Below are 23,377 nucleotides of genomic sequence, written 5' to 3' on the forward strand. Positions count from 1 at the left end.
GAAAGGCAAAATAATTAAACTAAATTAAATTGAATTAAATAAAATAAAAGATGAAATAATATTTAAATAAAAGAAAAGAAATCAGAACTTAGCCTTTTTTGATTTGGCGGTCTACGATTTTTGAAAAGATTCAGGGCAAACCCTGATTTTTAGGGAATGAGGTTTTATGAGAAACAGCACTAAATTGATGGACGACACCTACCTAATACACCTATGGCCATTAGGGTTTTAATTTAATCAAGGCTAGACAACCCTAAAAATTAATTATTGGTTTTTAACCTAATTAATTTTAAAATCGACTAATCCTAGTTAAATAATTTTATAAACCCTAAATTGATTTTAAATTGAAATAAATTGATTATCCTAATTTTTAAATCAATTAGACTAATTTTTACTAAATTGAGTATTTCCTAAAATCAAACATTTAATTAAATGAAATTATTTATGAAAGAAAGTTTAAGTTAAAAAGAAAAGAAAAAGAAAAAAAAGGTTTGACTCTTAAAACAAAACAAACAAAACAACAAAAAAAAAAAAGAATAAAGAAAATAGATAAAAATAAAAAAATAAAGTAAAATATAACAAATGCATAAAAAGGTAAAAAGAACTTAGCGTTCGATTCAATGCGGCTGGTTCTGGGATGTCCATGGTGGATCCTCACCCAGACTTGCGTTAGATCCGCTGGTGGCAGGATCTGATGGCTGTGAGACCGAGAGTGCATCGTGCATACGTGAGACCACTCGCACATGATTTGTGAGCAATATTCGTTAGAAAAAATAATTGTCGGGAGCAGGATTCGAACTCCTCCCTTCATATATGTGAAACCTTAAGGCGCTACACCACTGGGACAATTATCGTTGGCTGTTAAACAATGAAACAAGCATTAATATAAATGAAAATTAATTAACATGGAAATTTGAAATTGAAACGCGCGTCCAGAACCATTGTCTTCTTCCTTCGCTCTTCTGAAAATAAGGCCACGATTTTACCTACGGTCTTCTTGCGTGGCCGTAGGCTTTTTGCCATCAAACCTGCAAATCGGCATGAATAAACACAAACAAATACACCAGGTCGAATGCAAACAACCTCCTGAGTCCAATGGTATGGTTAATTTGGAGTAATTTTGCTTCTAGTTAGGGTTCCCAAAATCGGGGCTTCGAAACCCTAACCATGGCTTCTCCATTAAACTGCAATCAAACTTCAATTGAAACATGCGAAAAGTTGCGGAACATCATCATAAAAACATGGATGCAATCGAATTATATCAACTATACACAAATCATTGAAATTGGATAAGAAAAAAAACACTAAACCGTGAATAGTATGGGCGGCGGTTCTTGATACTCCACGGCCGGGGAATGGTCGCGATTGCTTCAGAATTCTCCCAGGGTTGTTGTTTGATCCTAAAAACTCCTTGAACCAACCTCAAGTTCCAGAATCGGTTTGTTTCTTTTTTTTCTGAAATTTTGAAACTAATATGAGTTCTCTAAGCTGCCAACCCTTATCAATCTCCTCCAATTTTTCGTCCCCTATGGCTGCATATGTTGGTGTTTATATATGTGATCAATTAGGGTTGGAAATAAGGATTTGGATCATGAGTTTTGTGAGAGAAAAATATTTGGAAAATTTGATTGAAAAATCACCATAAAATCTTTCTATTTTTGAATTTTTGAATCTAATCTTGTACCAATTAGGCTTTACACGAATTTTAACTCACTATTTGATGATTTGGTCACTTGATATTATTGGAAAATAAATCATTGATTTTAAATATATTCATCTTATATTTTATTTATTTTATTTAACATTTAGATGAATGGAAATTCACATAAATATAAATAAGATACATAAAAATAAAATAATATATTTATGGGCCTTGAATTAACCTATGGATAAGCTTAGGATCCAAAAATTAGACCCATTGATTCAAAAACTCAAAATTCTTCAATTTGATCCATGTGAATTTCTCAAAAATTGCCCAACCTGCGCAAACCATAAGTCATTCAAAATTTGTCATATGAAGGTGTTATTAGACTTTTTAGAAAGCTTAAAGAGTCCTCTATAGGCTCCTTTTGGTTTCATCTCGATTGAGTCTACCATGTTCATGTTATGAGCTTTGAGAAAAAATGACTTTTTCGCGATCCTTTAGAGGGACCTGTAATGTATTGGCTCATATCTCTCAAATGAAGCTTTTTTGGCCTTGGCATGTGAGAGACAAAATTATAGAGAATTCAATTTCCTTCAAATTGAGATTTGGATGGGAAATTTCTGATGTTCCATGTAGGAGTTATGGCCGGTCAAAGTTCAGTTGACTTTTTCCTATGAAACCCTAATTCAGAGGCTGTTGTTTAGGAGAGAGACTGCATGCTTCTTTCTTGTGCGTTTTTGAGCATCTGAAAGTCAGATGGATTGAAATATGAATGAATACGTTGGGCAAATTTTGGGGTATGACACAACTTATATAAAGTTTATGCGTTTTTAGATTTTATCATGTTGATTTTTTTGAAATTTTTTCTCCCGCCTTCACTTTTATATTATTTTTTCTATAGTTTGGACTCTTGAAAAGAGATTAAAAGCAATATTTATGAAGACATAAATCTTTATCGTTTTACCTAAATATAATGCAAAAAAAAAAATGTAAAAATATAATATGCAAAAATATGTTACAACAAAAAATATTTGATTAAACCATGAAAGTTAAAAAATACAAGTTCACCTAAAGAAAACACAGAGAAGAATTTTCCATGCTTAAGAATAATAGTAACCCATACGATACAACCTGAACCAAACATAACTTGATCAACTATATATATCATAGTAAAGAACTAAACCACGTTCCTTAAAAATTTATTCATCCTTAAACGACAACTTCAACATGCACAACTCCTTCCTTGTTCTACTGCTTCTGAAGGAGCTTCGGAAATTCCTCGAAAATAACTGCTACGAAATAACAATATTGTTTTGTTTCATTAAAAATGTATACCTTATTCATAATATTTTTAAAAAATCTTCTAAAAATGTTGAAGAAAAACAAAAGTTAGATTCTTACATATCCAATTCATGTTCATTTTCTGATGCAACTTTAGCAACACATAAAAATGCATCATCAACATTGTAACTCTCTTTCGCAGAGGTCTCAAAATATGGTATGTTACCCCTAGAAGCACACCAGTCTCTAGCTTTTTTCTCAGTAACCTTCAACAGTTAACATGAAAAAGGTTCAATCATTAAAAAAATACTATATTAATCATAAAGTTTACTTATCTACGTACTCTTCTACTGTTTCCACCATCTACATCAATCTTGTTCCCAAGTAAGACAAAGGGAAATGCATCAGGATTTTCTGTATCGGCCTGAAATCAATTTCAATTCATTTGTTTAACTTAAGTGAAAAATTAGCAACAATAACCGTATAATTTAATTAAAACACACACCTGCTTAAGAAAATCAGCATGCCAATTGCTTAATGTATCAAATGTTTTGTGTATATTTACATCATATACCAAAACACAACAATCCGCACCTCTATAAAATGCAGCTCCAAGACTATGGAACCTTTCTTGTCCTGCAGTATCCCAAATCTGCCACAACATTGTAATTATTTATAGCGTTAAAATTTTACTCAGAAACATTCAGTTAACCTATCTCAATTAGTAGCTATCCACAAACATCTGATTACAGGGTCGCGCGTTCAAACCTCTGACATCCCATTATATCTTTTAAGGGTGGAAATTTAACCATTATATATCTTTTAAGGGTGGAAATTTAACCATTAGGCTATTAGAGAAAAAAAAAATAGGAAAATTTGAATCACTCACCTGCAATGTTACTAGTTTGTCATCAACTAGCAGCTCCTTTGTAACAAAATCAGCTCCAATTGTAGCTTTATACTGTTGGCTGAATTTTTTATAAACATATCTAAATTGAAAGTTAATGTTCCACACTATAGGAGTATTATTAATTAAATAATTGAAACCATACTATATGATTTTATGTTAAAATTTCATTGTTCACATCACCTATTTTAATGCATCTTAGATGAACATTAAATTCGACAGAAATATATTAGGCACCCATTATTATTTGCCAGCTGGACTGAACTATCTTCCCCACATTCAAAAAATGCCAACTCATGCATCAGTTTTGACAGTTAAAAAAACATAACACAACAAAAAATGAAATAGTGAAAAGCTAAAAAAAAATTAATGATTAATGCATCTATAATGAATCAACAATAGTATCAGAAAAATAACAAGTTTTCACTTCTTTTTTTGTTTTTTGCTTTTATTGAAAATGACAAATGGATACTGGTTCATCAGAGATGTCTTCCCAACTCTGCAAAGAAAAATAAAATTCAACTCACATTTATCAATATTACAACAGTTCCATGAAGTAATAATAATAATAATTTCAGAAAATTTGAAAAAGAAAAAAAAGAGAGAAAATTTTATAATATATTATTACGTACCCGCTATCTCCAAGGACGATAACCTTAAGCAAAGTTCTCTTTTTGTGTGAAATGGAAATATCCATGTTGGAGATTCAAAACTCAGAAGCACTTATGAGAATCACTTATCAGAAGCAGAAAGAACAACTTATTTCAGTTTCAATTTTGTTGCAATGAATAGTAGTGAAGTAGTAATTGAATAGAAGAAGGTAAAATAAAATGGTTGCAAAGAGAAAAGGGAAACCCGTGTGATTCTTTCTTCTTTTTCTGATTTTGAATGATGGTGGTGATGAGAATCATGTGAATTTTGACAACCAAACTCAACGTTCTAGTGACAGCAAAGCGTTGTTATTTTTAATGTTGGAAAAATATTTTATAAAGTTTTTTTTTTGCTGACTTTACAAGTTTAATATTAATGTTTTGAATAAATAAATTTGAATTATATAATATACGTGCTTGCCTTATTTGTTGGATTTAAATAAAAAAAAAAAGTTTAGGTGTTTTTTTTTGTGACAGTTGAGAAATGTCTTTCTGTTTAGCTGTGAAATGTGATGTTATTTATTTTGATATACTTTTGGAAGAAACTAGGATGATTGTTGCTTGATGCATGCCTACCATTAATGTAAAGTTATCTCTATTAAGAGAAAAATGATATATATAACCAAGTATTTGGGCTCGAGTGGCAAATGAGTCTCTGCATAGGACGACATTTAGGGAATACCAAGCTCGATTTCTGGCAGAAACAATGTTTGGCTGGTGGTAAAAAATCTCATTTTTCTTTGAAAAAATATGAGAAGAGGACTAAAACTGTTTAAATTTAAAATAGAGAGACTAAAACTATAATTTAGCCTAAAAATTAATATTTTATTATAAAAATATTAATAAAATATTTTATAAATATTTTAAAATCTTATTTTTCTTTGAAAAAATGTGAGAGGAGGACTAAAACTGTTTAAATTTAAATAGAGGGACTAAAACTGTAATTTAGTATAAAAATTAATATTTTATTATAAAAATATTAATAAAATATTTTACTAATATTTTAACAAAAAATTAATATTTTATTATCATCAATAATAATTATGAAAATACATCTTGTTAAGTTAGTTCAGTTAATAGTTATATAAATACATGTATTGGTGGAGGCTCGAAACTGCAACACTCTTTTATTCATCTTTAAAATACGAATTTTAGCTACTTGATCAGAAAAATTATAAAAATTTATATATATGAAAAATAAAATAAAATTATATTTCTGACAATTAATCAATTAGAAATTATTTTAATAAATTATAATATTTTTACTAAGAGAAAAAGAAAGAAGTAAAATATATAACTTTTTTTAGAAAAATTTACATACTATGAATAAAAACTTAATGTATAAAAATAAGATGAAATATACTAATTAAATATTATATGACTAATATTAATTATTAAATATAAGTTATTATTATCTTTTTTATTGTTTTTTATGTAGTTTTATGTTTTATTTCCAACTTAAAATGATTACTTTTTAGAATAAATATTTTTAACTTAAAAAATGGTGAGATCCAATTAAGTTTAAGAAAAATATTAAAATAATTTTTAACTCTTAAAAAAAAAGAGTTGTTTTGGGGACAGATTTTATAAAAAATAAATTTTGTTTGTTTTTTTAGGTTCATTTCTTGAGAGGATTTTGGTTTTCCCCTCTTCTTTGTAACAACTTCTTTTGATTTTATTCCAATCTTATTAAAAAAAAATCTCCTTACTTTTCACCTATTTAATATCATGCTTGAAAACATTAATCCTTAGAAAAGAATAAAAAATAAAAAATAGTAGTGAATATGTAATTTTTTAAATGTTATTCTTCATTTAAAAAACATTTTACTGTGAAAAAATAGAGTATTAATTGTTTATTCATAATATGTACATATATAAATATATTTCTAAATTTATTATTTATTTATAAAAATGACTTATTTATAAAATAATATTTGTAATTTATTAATTTAGTTATTTTGGTTGACTTTTGAATAAATTATTTTTATACTCTTAATTTTTATTTACTTAACTATAATTTTAGTATATCTATTTTAGCAGATTCATACAATTAATCCTCTTTTCTAAATTCAAATAATTTTGATTTTCTCTCTTTTTTTTTTACTTAAATTTGACTATGCATCCTTTTTAAATGACATGTTATTTATATAACAATACTAGTCCTGATATAAAAATGTTCATGGAATTTTAAATATTAAAAATGTTTAACTAGTCTATTGATCCTTGTAATTTGGCGAACTTTTTATTTTAGTCCCTACATTGTCATTGTCCAAGTCTATACACTTTCTTGTTAATGTTTGTCCCTGACGTCAAAATTTTGTTAAAAAAAAATCTATGTAGCTAACGTTGTTGACATGGTTTTTTGTTTTTTAATTTTTATTATGACACTCATTACATGTGGATCAAATATTTACCACAAAGACCTTAGCTTCTAAGATTGAAAAGATTATTTTGCTTGAAGCTAACTTTTTAAAAGCGTCTATGACTTCTCTATGTAGATTTTTAAAAGCTATTTGCAATTTGGAATAAGACAGTTTATCAACAAGTTCATATTTAGAGTTACTTACATTATTTTTCTTCTTTTGACGCTGACGGGCTGAGAGACATACATTCGCTACTTCACTGACACTTGAGTTTTCATCACTTAAGGAGTCACTATCACTTTTCCAAGCAATATAATCTCTTCTAGACTTTCTAGATTTCTTGTGTTGACCATTTTCCTCGACTTATAATGACCGATTTTGCCACAATTGTAACATGAACTTTTCGATTTTCCTTTTTTATGATCATATTCCTTTGAAGATATTGTTTGTCTTCGAATTTGATGAGGTTTTTGTCAGAGTGCCTTACACCATTCTTTTTTATGTACCTATTGTACCTCTTCACAAACAACCTCATTTCTTCATCATTTGAATTCTCGTCGTCACTAGTATCACTATCATCACTTTGCTCAATTGTTGAGGACCTCGAACTAGAAGCCTTTAGAGCAATATACTTCTTTTCTACCTCCTTATCCTTGCCCCTCTCCTTCTTTAGTGTTTTCTCAAGATTTTTCTCATGTTTCTCTAAGCAAGTGAGTTCTTGCTCATGTTCTTCAAGCTTACTAAACAATGTAGTCAGGTTAAATGTCTTAAGATCATTAGTTTTCTTGATTGCGGTGACCTTTGGTTGCCCTTCCCTATTAAGACAACTCAAAACTTTCTTTGTAGCAATTTCATTAGAAACCGGCTTACCAAGTTCATTCAAATGGTTTATGAGATGAGTGAATCTCTTTTGCATTTCGGTAATGGTTTCGCCACGCTTCATGCGAAATTGTTCAAACTCTGGGTTTTATGCATTGACTTTAGCTTGTTTGACTTCATTAGTTCCCTCATGGGTAACTTGTAATGCGTACCACATAACTTTTGCGGTTTTACAATGAGAAACACGGTAATATTCATCAACACCAAGTGCGGATATGAGGATATTTTGTGATTTCCAATCGTAAGACAACTTTTTTTTATCATTATCATCCCATTGTGCTTCCAGTTTAGATATGACAACACCATTATCATTGGTAATTGTAATTTCACAAGGACCATTGATAATAACGTTCATACTCCCTTATCAATCGAGCTGATATGGATGTACATATGAGTTTTCTAATAACCATAGTTTTCACCAGTGAAAATAGGCGCTCTATCGTACGCCCCTTTAGGTTCGGAAGCCATAATTTAATAAGCGTTTTTGAAGCACGGAATGAACCAGAAATTGTGATACCACTTGTTAGACAAACGCGACTTATATAGAGGGGGTGAATACATCCCTAATTAAAAGTTTTGGTGAAAATATTGTTTTAAAATGTGTTTAACTATGTACAGCAGAACACGCCCTGATCAAATAGTCTAATCTGAACTGTTATCTAAAAACTCGTATATGCGTTACAAACCTCTTAAACGTGCTTTGATAATGACAAGATAGTTGAATCAATATATTTCAGTGATCCCTATAGTCCATTTGAATTAAAACACGCAAGTAATCAATTTCCAATGAAATGATTTAAAACAAAACTAAGTGAAGCAATTAATTGAACACATAATGTGCAATTGATTTTGACCAAAATTTTCTTAAGATTTTGTTGATATGAATTTCAATTACAATCACAAAGATTATAATCAACACAATAAAGCATTTATAAAACAACAACAAACCAACCTAATCATATCATTTGCATAATTTTAGAATTCGATAGTTTGCTATTGAAAGTAAATGACAAAGAGATAGAGTCTTATGGATTTGTTTAGGCAGTTCACCAATCGTCCTCGATATGGCTACACCTGCCCTTAATTCCAAAGGAACAGAGATAATCAATTTTAATTTGCAAAATCAATTTACAAGAGAAATGTAGCAATCCAACCCTACAAACCTTATGTTTGATGTCGATCATACCACTTTCTCGTCCGTTGATCTGATTTTGATCAAGTCACCCAACAATACCAATATGATTCACTGTCTCGCGCTTCCTTTGCAAGAAACCTCTATTCTTTAAAGCTTTCACTCGGTTGAATCTAAATTGCAAATTATTGTCACCCAAGATTTCCAAATAATTCACCGTCTCACGCTACTCCTTTGCAAGAACCTCCCGTCCTTCAAAGCTTTCACTCGATCGAATCTGAATTACAAAAATCTTGTCAAAACCCTCAAATCAACACCATGATCTTTAAGGATAAACCCTCACTGTATTTCTAATGAAACCCCAAAGATTCTCAACCCACTTTATTAGTACACAAACCTAAATTGGACGTTATCAATCTAATCTAGATGGGACCCAAACAAAAAATGATTATGTGTAGTTTGTTTGTGCGTATGCATATATGTGAGGTTGAAGATGAAGATAAATCTTTATATGTGTTTATAGTTTCACCATCTTTTGAATGATACGTGTATGAGGTATTTAAGCCCCTGTAAAATTATTTAGTATAAAATTAATTTAATTTTCATTTTTTTTCCAAAATTATTTAAACTAAAATCTAATTAAAATTATATTGGACTTTTGGTCCAATTAACAGCTTGTAATCAATTTAAAGATTTATATTACTGTGTGGTATATAAACAAAAAAAAGTTCTCTAATATATCCGATTTGGCACTTGTTGTTGTATACATGCAGTTCCTCTCTTTTACTCTCTCCACAGTGCCTCCCACTGCCGTGCCCTGTAAATATTTGTATGGAAACAAAAACTATACATGATAAACAAAAGTAGACAAATATAACAACACCTGATTACAACAATACCATACCAACGCCAAAAATTTAAAAACTTAGAAGGTATATATTAGTGATGCTTGTTACATGCATGCATTGGGTTTCATCTCATGGTAATAATCTTGTGATAATGAGTACTCGCAGGTACTCTTGCTCTTCTAACTATAAATTTTTGTACTAAAGCAGGTGCTCCTACGTGTAAACTGTTGGTGGATTCTCACTACAATGCAAGTTGGAGTATTTTAACTTAGTTTAGAATGATGGTGGGTTCTCACTAAAAGTTTTTATTTATTTTTTGTTTTTAAAACTTTTGACCTTTTGTTAAGAATGATGAGTAAGGTTTAAGAGAATATAAGAGAATTTCTAATTGTAATTAACCAACTCTTTACGAGGTTTCGGTTATAGCCGAAGAAAATGAGCATGGTTCTGTCAGTTGGAGTCTGTGATACAAGAGGGGGGATATGATGGACTGTAGCCAAGATAAATCCCAACTGTACTTCAGTGGCTGATATGAATGGGATGCACGTACAATGGGAAAGAACCAACATTGTTGCATGAAAAAAAATGACCAGTAACAGTAGTTAATAACCAGCATTGAGAAATATGGGGCATGCAATGGTTATATTTTTTAAAGTCCCACATTGATAATTTTCATCCATAGAGAAGAGTTTATAAACCTCTTTTTCACACTAAATTATATAATAATATATAATGGGCTTCCAGAAAAGATGTTGGCTAGAAATTTTAAATTAAATTTTAATAATTAATAATTAATTTATAAATATAATTTCATAATTTTTTTTTAAGAAAATGTAAAAAAAAAAACTATAAAAAAGTAAAATAATTAATAAATTAAAAATAAAAAATATACTATATAAAAAAATCAAATAAAAAATAAAGAAATTCCACGTGGCTCTTATAAATTAAATCAAAAATAAAATAAAAATCCACTTGACTGCCAACTCATTCAAAAAAGGAATTTGTACTCCATAATTGATTTTTGGTTGTTTATAAAAATATTTGTAACTTATTCCCAGTTATAAAAAAAAATTGTATCAACAATAGACTTTTTACCATTTATAAATATATTAGTAACTTATTATCATTTATAAAAATAATTGTATGAATAATATACTTATATTTATAACTTATACTGGTTTATAAATTATTTATAATTTATACCCATTTATAAAAATAATTGTATAATTGTATCGACTATATATTTGTTATCAAATATAAATAAATTTATTTTAAAAAATAAGCCGCTTTGAAACTTTTGATAAACATTAAAATACACTATACATAGAAGACATCTGTATAAATCAAACCAAAAAATTTAAAAGCTTTCTACCATAACATAACAAATATTAGCAATGAAATTTAAATGCTTTCCTTAGCAATCACTGCACAACCAAAAATATCTCCGGAATCAAATCTCTCTATCTAGTAAAACTAATGTTCGATGTCAAATATATATATATATATATATATATATATATATATATATATATATATATATATATATATATATATATATATATATATATATATATATATATATATATATATATATATATATATATGGGATAGGATCAAATGACACCAAGGTGTCAAAGTTTAATTTGACACCAAATCTCAACCGTTAAAAGAATTGATCAAACGGTAATACTAAATAACCTATTTTTTAGGAGAAAAATATGCTATTTATTTTTTTATTATTATTTTATTTCATTTATTATCACCGTTAGATCAATTCTTTTAACGGTTGAGATTTTGGTGTCAAATTAAACTTTGACACCATGGTGTCATTTGATCCTATCACTATATATATATATATATATATATATATATATATATATATGAAGCATATCAAGTGAGAGTATTTTTAAATGAGAGATGAGAGGAAGAAATATCAACCATTGGATTCATCAAGAGAGAGAAATTAATAGCCTCATTAATGTATTAACATTCTCTCTCTTGATGAATCCAATGGTTAATATTTTTTCCTCTCATCTCTCATTTAAAAATGCTCTCACTTGATATGCTCCATATATATATATATATATATATATATATATATATATATATATATATATATATATATATATATATATATATATATATATATATATATATATATATATATATATATATTTGTAGCTGAGGCAATTTTGCTATACTATTATATGTTTTTAACTGCTAATACAACACAAATATGACATTTATATCCTAATCAAAACTTTCCTTCACAAAGTTAAAAGAATATCTATAAAAGATTATACTAAACTATATACCACCAATGCAAGATGGACAGTACCAATATTTATGATACTCAGCATCACAAGTATTGCATAGTATAACACTACTTTTAAAATCCCTCATCCTAAGGGCTTCGGAATATCATTTGTTGATGCAATAAAAACACCAACTTCTTGTTTCATTTATGCACTTGAGCATCCCACTTTAGCATCTAATTTTGGTGAATTCTTATTTACTCAACTCAAAAAGTTGGGTAGGGTTACCTTTAGTGTAAAAAACATTGAAAACAACAAACAATTGTACTATTTAATAAATAATTAAATATGTACAAATTAAATGATGTCATTTGATTGGTTGAAGGTACATTACCCATCTTTTTGTGATGGGTAGAGAAGTTGTCCCCTCCAATTCTATATATACAACTTGTACCCAAGCAAGACATTTACATGTTGAATTTATAATTGAGAGAACAATACCGGCTATGTTATGTATGCACCATCATGGTGCAAACCTCCTCATTGTATAAAAGTAAGGTCTAGATATAAAAGCATGTAAAACGTTTCTCTTACTCCACATAGACGAAATTCAATCACTATTATGAGACAATTACTCCTATAAGGCAAGAAAAGTTTAATAATAGTTTCTTACATCATAAGCATGACATATACCCTTGAAGAATTCATAAGCATGTGAATCCTTGCTAACATCAAGATGATACTGCATTCACAGAAAAATAATCACTACGCCAAAAAGGAGAAAAGACAGCGCAGAATAGACAGCGCTTTATTTGGAAAGCGCTGCCATAAGCTAAAAAAATTGAACACGGAAAAAAGGAAAGGGAAAGCGCCGCTAAAGGCCCCCCTTTAGAAAGCGCTTTTACTAAAGCGCTGCTAAAAGGCTACGTTAGAAAGCACTTTTCTAAGGCGCTGCTAAAGACCCACGTTAGAAAGCACTTCACAAAAACGCTGTTAAACGCCCACCTGAAAAAGCGCTGCTAAAGGCCTGAAAGCGCAGCTAAATCTATACTTTAGAAAGCGCTTTATAAAAGCGCTGCCTAAACTCAATTAAATTGAAATTAATAAATTAGGTTCTACTCACTATCGTTACTTTCTTTTCTCAATGTTATCGTTTTTCTTCTCTCCCCTAACGATAAACCCTAGATTTTGAATCCTTGAAAACCCCTTCTGAATCTCACGAAATCGCTTATGAATCCAAGAAATCGCTTCTTTCTTCTCTCATAAAATCGCTTCTGCATCCACAAAATCGCTTCTTTCCTCTCTCACGAAAATCCCTTCAGCGAATTCGAAGAACACGGCACCGAATTTCTTCTTCTGCAAAACGAAATTCGTTTCTTCTGGGTTTATATCTTCTTCTTCGGCATTAGAGGGACCAAAGCAAAGGTTACCGGAAAGATCGTCGTCGCTGGAATTTCTCCCCAGAAATCGCCTGCTCTGACGTAGGTACTCTACCATTTTCCTTTGTGCTTTCTGGTTCGATTTTCCCCACTGGATTTATTCATTTGTTGAAAATCAATAAAATAGTTTCTTCAATATGTATGTGTGTGATGTTGTGTGTTTGTTGTGTCTCTGTTGATAGATGTGTTCTAGAACTTGATTTGATATCTTGTTGAGACTGTCTTTTGGACGTTAGGAGTTGTTCTGATGCAATATTTCCCTGGTTGATTTACCCCTGTTTATCCTTTTCAAAGATTTCTGTTTGAATATATTGGTAAATCTCTGTAAATGGTTGAGGTATTTAACAGCTAGCTAGTTGATCTTTGAATGTCACTTATATGGTGATGATGAGCTTCACTTATTCTAGTTTTGACCTTATACACATGAATGTTGTGTTGTTAACCGATCTCTTTGTCCTTATTCACATGAATGTTGTGTTGTTAATCGATCTCTTTGTCCTTGTACACATGAATGTTGTAGCCTAATCCATTTTTTAAGAAAGAAAAGAAAGATAGAAAATAGAGAGAGAACACAACTCAATACTATGAATCAGCAGAGGAGTTTTGTTTTTGTTTCCTTTGGAAAGAGGATCTAATCTTAATAATTAGTACTGTTTGATGTGTATATAATTGTGAGGTTTCAAGTTTGATGTTAATCAATAAAAGAGAGAGAACAAATCAGAGTAAACAAGGTAAGAAAAGAAGCCATTTTCTTCTGTTTTGTTGTTAGGTTTGTGGAGAGTTTAAGGTTTGATTGTTTATTATTTTTTTATGATTGTTTTGTTCTGAGAAAGACACTAGTGTATAGGTTTAACAGGATTTTAGGAAGCATCAAAGAGATTTTTTTTTTTTAATGATTTGTTTCCTGTTTCTGTTTCTTTTTCAGCCAAGCAATATGTCTTGTATAATTTACATACATAGTCTCATAGTCATAGATAGTCCAATTCAAATACCTTTTTTCAAAAATTAACAACGGTTTTTTGAGTCATAAGAGGTATTGATATATGTTTATCAGTATAAGATAAATAGAAATCGTGTGATTCTTGTTCCATGTTTCCTAATAGTGAATATGGTTGATTAATAGTTATCTTTATAGTTAACAATTGGTCTTACTGTTGATATTTAAATAATACTAATGATGATCATACTTTGATTGATATTCAATGCATGTCCAGACATATAAAGAGTACAAATTAAGAACAATAGAAAATTGAAAACATTAACTAACTAGTCAAAGACCAGTAGTGCCAATCAGTTTGGTGAAACCAAAAGTAATGGCCATAGCCATCCAACCACCAATAAGAACCCTAACACAAGACCTCATCACTGGTGTTTTTCCAACCAATGCTCCAACTCCTCCAAACACTAACAGTGCCATGCTAACAACAGCAGCAACAACACTTATCCTAATCCTATGATCCTTTATAAATGCAGGTGCTAGAAATGGCATAACGGCACCAATAGAAAATGCTAGTGCTGATGCCAAGGCTGAGTATACACAGACACAACATTTACATTGATTTGGATTCCCTAAAGGAACAAAGTTATCACAATCATCTGAATCGAAATTTTGATCAAAAGCGTTGTATGAATCTGAATGGCTGGATGTGTCATCAGTTGAATCATTTGCATTGTTGTAGTTGTCATCATTTGCAGAAAGTAAGTTATTAGTAAAAGTAGATGGTGCAATCTGGTTCTGTAAATGAGGTACATTAAAATTTGCGCCATGAGAAGGTTTTTCTTAATTGAACATGTTGATAAGACTAACTCCATGATGTATAGTAGATCTTGGTCTCTTTAAAGTGTTTCTCTCGTAGCGATGACGATAAGATGAAGCAGTATGAAGAATATTTGTTATAGTTGTTGTAAGAGGTGTAAGTTGGCTAGAAGGAAAGTTTGGAATGGGAGGGACATGTTTAACTATTGGCCGTAAGGGGTTTACACTTTCTTTGTTGGTGTTGATGGAAGTGTTCTTCATGTTCATCAAAGTTAGTCTTCTTCTTTTTCTAGCAATAGAAGCAGGGGTTTCCTTATAGTTTACATTTCCACGTTCCATAACAAACTGTAAAGGTTAAACTGAGTGTTAGTCATAAAAAAAAAGGAAAAAAATCCCATTGACATTTAGTGAAACCATCCCACTATAATCCAAAGTAATTGAGTATATTATAGAATGGTGCTTCGAGTAGGAATTTGCTGTAAAATATGCCATATTAAAAGCTTTAAAAATATTATAGAAAGTTATAATATCTAATTTATTTTAAAGTTTAAAAATGTATAATATATTCATTTCTGCCAAAGTTGAATAGATAAGTCATAATGAATGTATCATTACAAGTAGAGTGGAAACGAACTTTGTTACACTGGTAGTTTGATAACATAATTAAGTACATGCCTCAAAAGAGAATTACATCAGTACCAAAATGGAAACTCTCACTGATAGTATGTTAGAAAAAGTATGTTTATGAGAAACCTATCAAACTTTTGGTCTAGGCTTCTAGTAGAGCATTCAGCTGGTACAGTTGTCTAGATGCTTTGAAAAGATTCTACACTTCCTAGTTAGCTATTATGGCATAGTTAGTTAGGTATTATAATATAGTTAGTTAGCATTAGCTATTATGGTAATCTACACTTCCTAGTTAGCTAAAGTCATGTTCATGTATTATGTGAGTACTAATTATGCATGTATACAAATATGCATGTGTTTATAGAAATTGATTTTTATTTAACGTAGAATATGTTTATAAGAGACACATAATTATAAATATTACAGAAAATAAATAATACACAAAAAGTTAATTTAAAATATTCGAGAGTTTTGGTCTTTTCCTCTAAAATACATAACAAAATGAGTTCTTTGATTTTATTTTCATTTGAGGATTGGTATCGTGATTTTATTCTCAACTCTATGCATTTTCAATGTTAGTGTGCTTACTAAAAAGTTGGTTAAGACTTTTTTGTATTGGTGTAGTTAGTCGAAGGTCATCTCCGATTTGAAGAACATCAACGTAGCATCATCTGCCGTCGGCACCAATAAACCCTCTTCTTTCTTTGGTAAGTGAAGTTCAAATTCAACATTACCGACTCGTTTATTTATGTTCTTTTGAAATAGTTGCATGAATAATTATAGTGTTTTTGTTTACCTTAATTAGTGATAATTCCATGGATAAAAAATGGATGAATGTAGAATGTTTTTCACCTTTATATTATTTTGTTTTTGGTTTTCTGTTATTCTGTTTTGTGATTGTAATGGTTTGATGCAATTGCAGGACATTGAAGGGTAAAAAGGTTACAGTTGCTGGCAAGAAGAAAAAGTAGATATTTAGCATCCTTTTGACTTGTGTAAAAAATAACAATGTTTTGGATGATGCAATTGTTTTCATTGAATTGGATGTAATTTTGTTGTTGTTTATTAGTATATATATATTCTTAGCATCTTAGCATATAAAAAATACAAAGTTTATTAGTGTATATATATATATATATATATATATATATATATATATATATATATATATATATATATATATATATATATATATATATATATTCTTAGCATCTTAACTCTGAAAAATAGAGTTTTTTATGGTTGTTTATATGGTGTTGGGTTTGATGTTTATATGTGAAATTTGTAATGGTATATACAGGTGCAAAATTTGGTGAAAACCTGGGGCAAGCCTTTTTTAAATAGATGCATTTAAAAATTTCGTGCACATTAGACAGCGCTTTAAAAGAGAAGCGCTGCCTAAAAGCTCTTTAAAAATTTTGTTCTAAAAAGCGCTGCCTAAAGAGGGTCTTTAACAGCGCTTTTAAGAAAAAAGCGCCGGCTAAAGTGGGCCTTTAGCAGCGCTTATGGGAACAGCGCTGACTAAAGGTGGCCTTTAGCAGCGCTTTTAAGAGGCTTTTCCTTAAAATTTGTTTTAGAAAAGCGCTATCTAAAGGGGGTTGTTAGCAGCGCTTTTAATAAAAAAGCGCTGTTTAAAGGGGGCCTTTAGCAGCGCTTTATAGGTAAAAGTGCTGGCTAAAGGGTGCCTTTAGCAGCGCTTTCAAGGTGAATAAAAGCGCTGCCTTTACCTACGGCAGCGGGGGAATAGACAGCGCTTTAAAGCGCTGCCTAAAGCCAAAAAAAGCGCTGTCTTTTTTCTTGTTTGGCGTAGTAATGGTCGTAAAATTTATGTTCGGGCATAAATTAGAGATTTGACATTTAAAGCAGACAACTAAATTTGAAGATACTTTCTTTCTGAAAAATATGTTTTTCAAAAGCAGAGAATTAAAAAGTTAAAAGTAAAAATCCAAAATAAACATACATTAACAACATAGGATGAAATGCTACTTATTTCCCACATAAGCAAAAATCCATTCAACAACTACAACAACAATGATAAGTTTTTGGGCGATTCTTGAATATAAAGATATTCATAAAAGTGGTTAATGAGGTTAACGCCTCTTAACAATTATATCAGTATAATGGCTATGTGGAAATTGAATTAGGAAAATACATTCAGAATCAAAAAAGCTGATTCTTTTATCAGATAAGCTGATTCAAAATTGACTCATAACAAAACAAATTAGATATTGGAGTAAAATGCAGTAGAACTGAAACATAGGTTGTTAAAGATATTACTAATCTGGAGGATAGATTGGCCAAGGTCTCAGCAAATGCAACAAGTCTTTACTGCTGATATCCACCTGGCATGCTTTTGATGTTTTTGCTTTAGCCAAAAAATTCCATTACACTTTTAAGGTCTCAAAGTATGCATGTCAATCTAAGGTCTCATAAGACAAACCTCATAAGTCATGATAATGTTGGTGAGAATCCTTTACAATATTTTATCAAACAAATGGTGTGCTTATACAAAAGCTTTGGGAAGATAAAACATAAAAATAGAGATTAAGGGAACAAAAATTGGAGAAAATGAAAGAGAAAGAAAATAAGAACATTGGAAGAGAAGATGAACAATCAATCCAATCCAAGCATATCTCATGACATAAAAGAAAAAACATATCTAAAGTTTAGCATCTTAATCTCAAAATGCAAAAAAAAAAAATCACAAATATCAAAATTCAGATTGTCGATTTATTAAAATAAAAGGTGGTTGCTGATAGTGAGTTCTAAAATGGCATCGGCGATGAACTCGAAATGTTCATAATAAACAACTTCCATCTTTCATATTTTCTTTATGTATTGGAAAGTGATTATTTGCAAAGTGATTCAGAAATAAGCAGAAACAAAGGCGAAAGAAGAAGAATATATCAGGAATCTTGATTCAGAATCTGAAACCCTCACCGCCAACGTCGTTTCATCCGAACTTACAGTTAGAGTTCAGACTTGAAGCTTGAAGAAGAGAAAAGTTTAAAACATAAGGTGTTGATTAGTCATTTTTATCCCTGAAATCAGAAAAGTTTAAACATTTTATCAAAAAGGTATACTTGATTTTTCAAGATATTTTAATTTTTATAGATATATATTAGATATATTATACTATGAAGAAAAAAATATTGCTATCAAGTATTGAATTCTAGGCCAACAATTCACACTCATTTTATCTCATCTATCAAATATTAGTTAAACATCTCAGTAGCCCTTATTAATTAAAAATATATTTAATTCTATTTATTGTTCAAATTATTTTTTTACATTCATATAAAATATTTATCGTTTTAATTTTAATGCATCACAATTTCAATGTATTTATTTAATTTTTCTTTTTATAATTTACACAAATTGACCCTTGAAATTGGGAATCTTATCCCGACTAACAACTTTGTCAACTAGGCAATATATATATATATATTTTATTAAAACTGATGTGCTAATAATAAAAACGAAAATATAAATTAATTATGATAAATTCATTATTAATACATCTAATTAAATAGAATAATAGTATTGGCTATAGATAGTAACCTTAGTGGCTTCAATAAAAATAACGTCATCTTAATGACATCACCTTAATATCCAAGATAGTGGGCACGTGGTATATAGAGGAGCCTTCATGGAATCTATCTAGGAAGGTGATTGGAACTATCATTCATAGAAAAGCATAATAGAAAAACCATTCCTTTTATCCTTCATGGAATCTATCTAGGAAGGTGATTGGAACTATCTATAGTCAAGTTTCCAATGGATTTGTATTTTGTAAACCCTCATCCTAATCCCAAATTTGGTTACTCTACTCATATGAACTATCATGTTCCTTCTTCCTCCTCTAAATCCTCTAATGAGTTTATACTATCTGAATATCTCATGCTTGATGATTTTTGTATTGATCAAACATACCATGATCAAGAATCTAGGTCACAAAGTATTGAATCATTAGAGAAAGTAACCTTCAGTGATGCTAATCAAGAGTTCAATGATGCAACCTCTAACAACAATAACATGTATTTTTCTCCTCCTTTAATTTGTTTTCTTCTCCATTAATATTTTTATTATATAGTTTTTTTTTTGTTGCTAATAAAGTGTATACATATTTTGGATTTAATGATGTTTTGCAGAAAGTACAAAAATGGGATTAAAGGAAAAAAGGGAGAAGTGGGACCAAAGATAGCATTTAGAACAAAATCAGAAATCTATAATATAAGAAAATTAATGGCTCTGGAAAACACATTTTTAACCTTTCTTCTTTGCCCTCCACCTCATTGATTTGGGGATAAAATGTGTCCAAAATTTAGTTTTTGCAACCAAATTGTACTTTTGGTTACAACTTAAATGTTTTTACTATTAATTGTTACAAATTGCAAAGATATTTGATTTTAATAGTTAAACTAGGACAATATGGGGACACGTGCAAGTACAATGTGGTATCTTTTTGAAATATTAGGAAAAAAAGACATTTCGGATAACTGAGATAAACCGCTTTTCCTTTTGTTGGGAAATCTGCAAAAGCAACCTTTTGTCCATCAGATTACCAATATTTCAACCCTTTTGTCCATCAAATATCAAAAAGTGATAACATAGCAGACTGTCCAGCTCCTCTAACATTTGATTCTATCACTTCCTCTTGGGTTCCCCCTTCCATTTCTCTGTCTTCACCGTATACATCAACTTTCTCTCTTCAAACATCTTCACCTCTCCAAAACGCTTCATTTCTTCTTCACATCTACAAGTTTCTTCCTTCTGCGGCTTTTAATTGGGAACATGGTGGTGTTGAAGATTGATGAAGGCGATGATGAATGTTGTGAGATTTGGTGGTGATGATGTTGCTCGATTTACTGTTGTGTTGAAGGATATGAAGATGATGTTATGGTTCCAGAACTTTGGTGAGATTTTTCTGATTTTTATTCTTTCTGCTTTTGGATCTACGGATCTGTTGTCTTTTTTTCTTCTTCTACAAAAGAGATTTAGGGTTTGATTATGATTTATGTGGCTATGGCTGTGTGATTATGTGAACGGTTCTTCTTTTTGCAACAATTTCTGAAGGGATTTTGGAAAATGATGAATGAAAATCTTAAGGTTTCATTGTTTGTTTCTTCTGACAATTTTAGTCCAAGGGTAGTGTCATAATCTTTACTTTTCCATGGCAGGTTCTCATATTTGTTGATAACTCAGGGAGATCCTTGGGCGTGGGAGTCAGGTTTGCACACTTAAATTTATTTATCTTTAAACTGTATTTTCTGGTCTGGAAGTAGAAACCAATTGCCAAAATAAAGTTGAATCTTCTTTTGTTGAAATGTATATGTTCATAGACAGAGGCAATAACTGTCGAACCATGTAAATCAAATGACTTCTATTTTTCGTGGTACAATTGTGTTTTTACAGTGGGGTAACTATGAGGAGGATAATGGTAGCATTTTTATAAATCAGTATGGTGGAATACAAGGAATTCATTTTGCTTTAAAAGGAACTTAGAGGAACTTCAGATTTTTTAATTTGTTTTAAGTTTTTAAATTAGATCCACCTAAATCTTATTTGTAGAAGACATGAATCATAGTCCATTTTTTAAGTTGTTTGAGATTTTGAATGCAGGTTGTTTTGGCTGCTAATGACTTACCTTCTATCAATGATGTGACTTACTCTGAACTAATTGAAGCTTTATCAATGGTGACACAAATTAATTTCAACAAGTTTTCAATATAACCAAAGTTTTTTGCTTTTCTAACTCTGCAGTGGTTACCAATTAAAGGATGAAGAAGGTAATATTTTGGGTGTCAGCACTTCAAATCTTTTAATTGCCAACTCTGGAAATGGTTTACCCGTAAGACTTTGATCAGAAATATTTTGTTTGTTATAATATGAAAATTCTGGATTCCTTATGCCTATACTGTCAAATCATTGCTGATGTTTTTTTTTTTGCACATGTGAATGTTATAGTGATACATTGATTGAGCAAGAGGTTGAAGGAAACTCTGTAGCTGATATATTCAAGCTCTATGGAGAATCTTTATTTCGTGATAAGGAGGTCAGTTGGAAAGGACGGTTTCAAGTTTCACATTCTTCAGTGTTTCAATTTTTTCTTAAATTTTCTGAATTTTAGATTTTCTGCTTCTATATGTTATAAGTTGATACAAGGAAATGGGAGATCAATGTGCGTGCTGTAATACCAAACGACGATGATACTTATAAGTATCTCGAGCAGGATAGTATAGAAAACCAAAACAAAGAGAATCCAAGTAAACAATGTGCGTGCTTTATTTTTATGTTTAGTTTTATGTTTGGAAATTGCCAAAGACACACATTAGCATCTAATTTATATTTGATCATTCATATGAATTGGAGGATTTGCATTTCCGCCGCATGTGCAGATGGATGAGGATTTGTCTGTATTTGCAGACTAAAGTTTATGATAGAAATTTGTATTTGCAAACAAGAATTCTCTTTTATGGTTGTTATTATAAATATCTTATCACTTTGCATTTTGTAGCAAATTTAATAGAATCACACTATCATTACAACTTTTAACTAACTAATTACTTGTATTACATAAAAGGAAAATTTTGCTTGTGCATGTTTAATTTCACTTTTCAAAAAGGTAAATATGATTTTAATAGTTTTAAACGTTTTCTATTAAAGTTGATTTTAAATGAAAATAAAATCTCATACTTTTTTTCTGCAGTTGATTTTTTACATTGTTTTCATGATTTTAGGTAGTTGGACAGAGAAATTGTATGAACTCTGAAGATATAAAGCAATCACTATTCCGGAATGCAGGTTAAGGTGCGAGGTTGTTGAGAATGTTGACCCCTTCGAGTTGTCTCTAAAAGAGGTGTCTCTAGAAAAATAATGGAAAGCTGACATAACAATTTGCAGATGGTGAAAACGAGCAAAATTTTCCTCTGATGTAATTAAGTAATTATTGTGATAAAAGTTGTAATGGTATTCTAAATAAATTGGCTTTTGTTGAAACAATCAGTTATACCATGTATTCAACATACACTAGAGTATCTTTAGAAGTAGTTTCGCTTCCTTTGTGATAAAATTTCATCTTTTTAGTTTGCAAATTGATAATGCAAATTTATTGCTTAACTTAAGTTAAATTTTGATCTTATGATTTTTTTAAGGACTTGAAGAAGGAAGTAGTTACATTTTAGTATTGTGTTGGTATTGAAGAGCATAACAGGATTAGATTATGATATGGTCAATGGCATTTTTGTGATGCAGCTGATGACATTCCAACCGATCCTATATCTGATCCAATTAATTTCTTACATAGACTTGACATTACAAACTATTTTTTTTTATATTGAAATACATTTTATTTTATACATTATATCCTAACACCACTTTGGAGATTTCCTTCAAAAAATGAAAAACTTTTAATTGATCCCCTTGGAATATGTGTTTCCATTTCTTGACAATATAATTTACTTAAAGAAAAATATTTTTGTACTTCAAAGATAGTTTATAAAATATACTTATAACAATTAAAAGCAATTTTAACTTACTTTTTATATACTGTTGTTAAAATAGTTTATGCAAGTTAATTTTAATAAGTATTTTGT

General features: G+C 30.0%; 1 protein-coding gene and 2 long non-coding RNA genes across 7 annotated transcripts; 2 read left to right on the forward strand and 1 right to left on the reverse strand.

The window, feature by feature from the left end:
- Positions 1 to 2,669: 2,669 nt before the first annotated feature.
- LOC131624096 (ras-related protein Rab7-like) lies at positions 2,670 to 4,770 on the reverse strand. 2 transcript variants are annotated; one of them, XM_058895084.1, is made up of 7 exons: positions 4,466 to 4,770; positions 4,306 to 4,332; positions 3,816 to 3,915; positions 3,432 to 3,578; positions 3,270 to 3,350; positions 3,047 to 3,192; positions 2,670 to 2,937 (listed from the first exon to the last, which is right to left on the reverse strand). In XM_058895084.1, the coding sequence occupies exons 1-7, from the start codon at positions 4,528 to 4,530 to the stop codon at positions 2,868 to 2,870; spliced, it is 636 nt and encodes a 211-aa protein (XP_058751067.1). In that variant the 5' UTR covers positions 4,531 to 4,770; the 3' UTR covers positions 2,670 to 2,867. The 2 variants fall into 2 exon arrangements, with proteins under 2 accessions (XP_058751067.1, XP_058751068.1); XM_058895085.1 differs by having other exon boundaries at positions 2,670 to 2,934; positions 4,466 to 4,767.
- An 8,313-nt stretch (positions 4,771 to 13,083) lies between these two features.
- Positions 13,084 to 16,853, forward strand: LOC131624106 (uncharacterized). Its single transcript, XR_009290462.1, has 3 exons — positions 13,084 to 13,445; positions 16,407 to 16,489; positions 16,705 to 16,853. It is a non-coding gene; the product is annotated as an uncharacterized LOC131624106 (long non-coding RNA).
- Positions 16,854 to 19,541: 2,688 nt separating this feature from the next.
- On the forward strand, positions 19,542 to 22,761 carry LOC131624097 (uncharacterized). 4 transcript variants are annotated; one of them, XR_009290453.1, is made up of 5 exons: positions 19,542 to 19,819; positions 19,934 to 21,633; positions 21,750 to 21,837; positions 21,938 to 22,057; positions 22,523 to 22,761. It is a non-coding gene; the product is annotated as an uncharacterized LOC131624097 (long non-coding RNA). The 4 variants fall into 4 exon arrangements; XR_009290454.1 differs by having other exon boundaries at positions 19,934 to 21,012; positions 21,405 to 21,633; positions 21,750 to 22,057; XR_009290455.1 differs by having other exon boundaries at positions 19,934 to 21,012; positions 21,546 to 21,633; positions 21,750 to 22,057.
- Positions 22,762 to 23,377: the final 616 nt, after the last annotated feature.

This window comes from Vicia villosa, unplaced genomic scaffold (assembly GCF_029867415.1).
Source record: "Vicia villosa cultivar HV-30 ecotype Madison, WI unplaced genomic scaffold, Vvil1.0 ctg.000102F_1_1_1, whole genome shotgun sequence".
Lineage (NCBI taxonomy): Eukaryota > Viridiplantae > Streptophyta > Magnoliopsida > Fabales > Fabaceae > Vicia > Vicia villosa.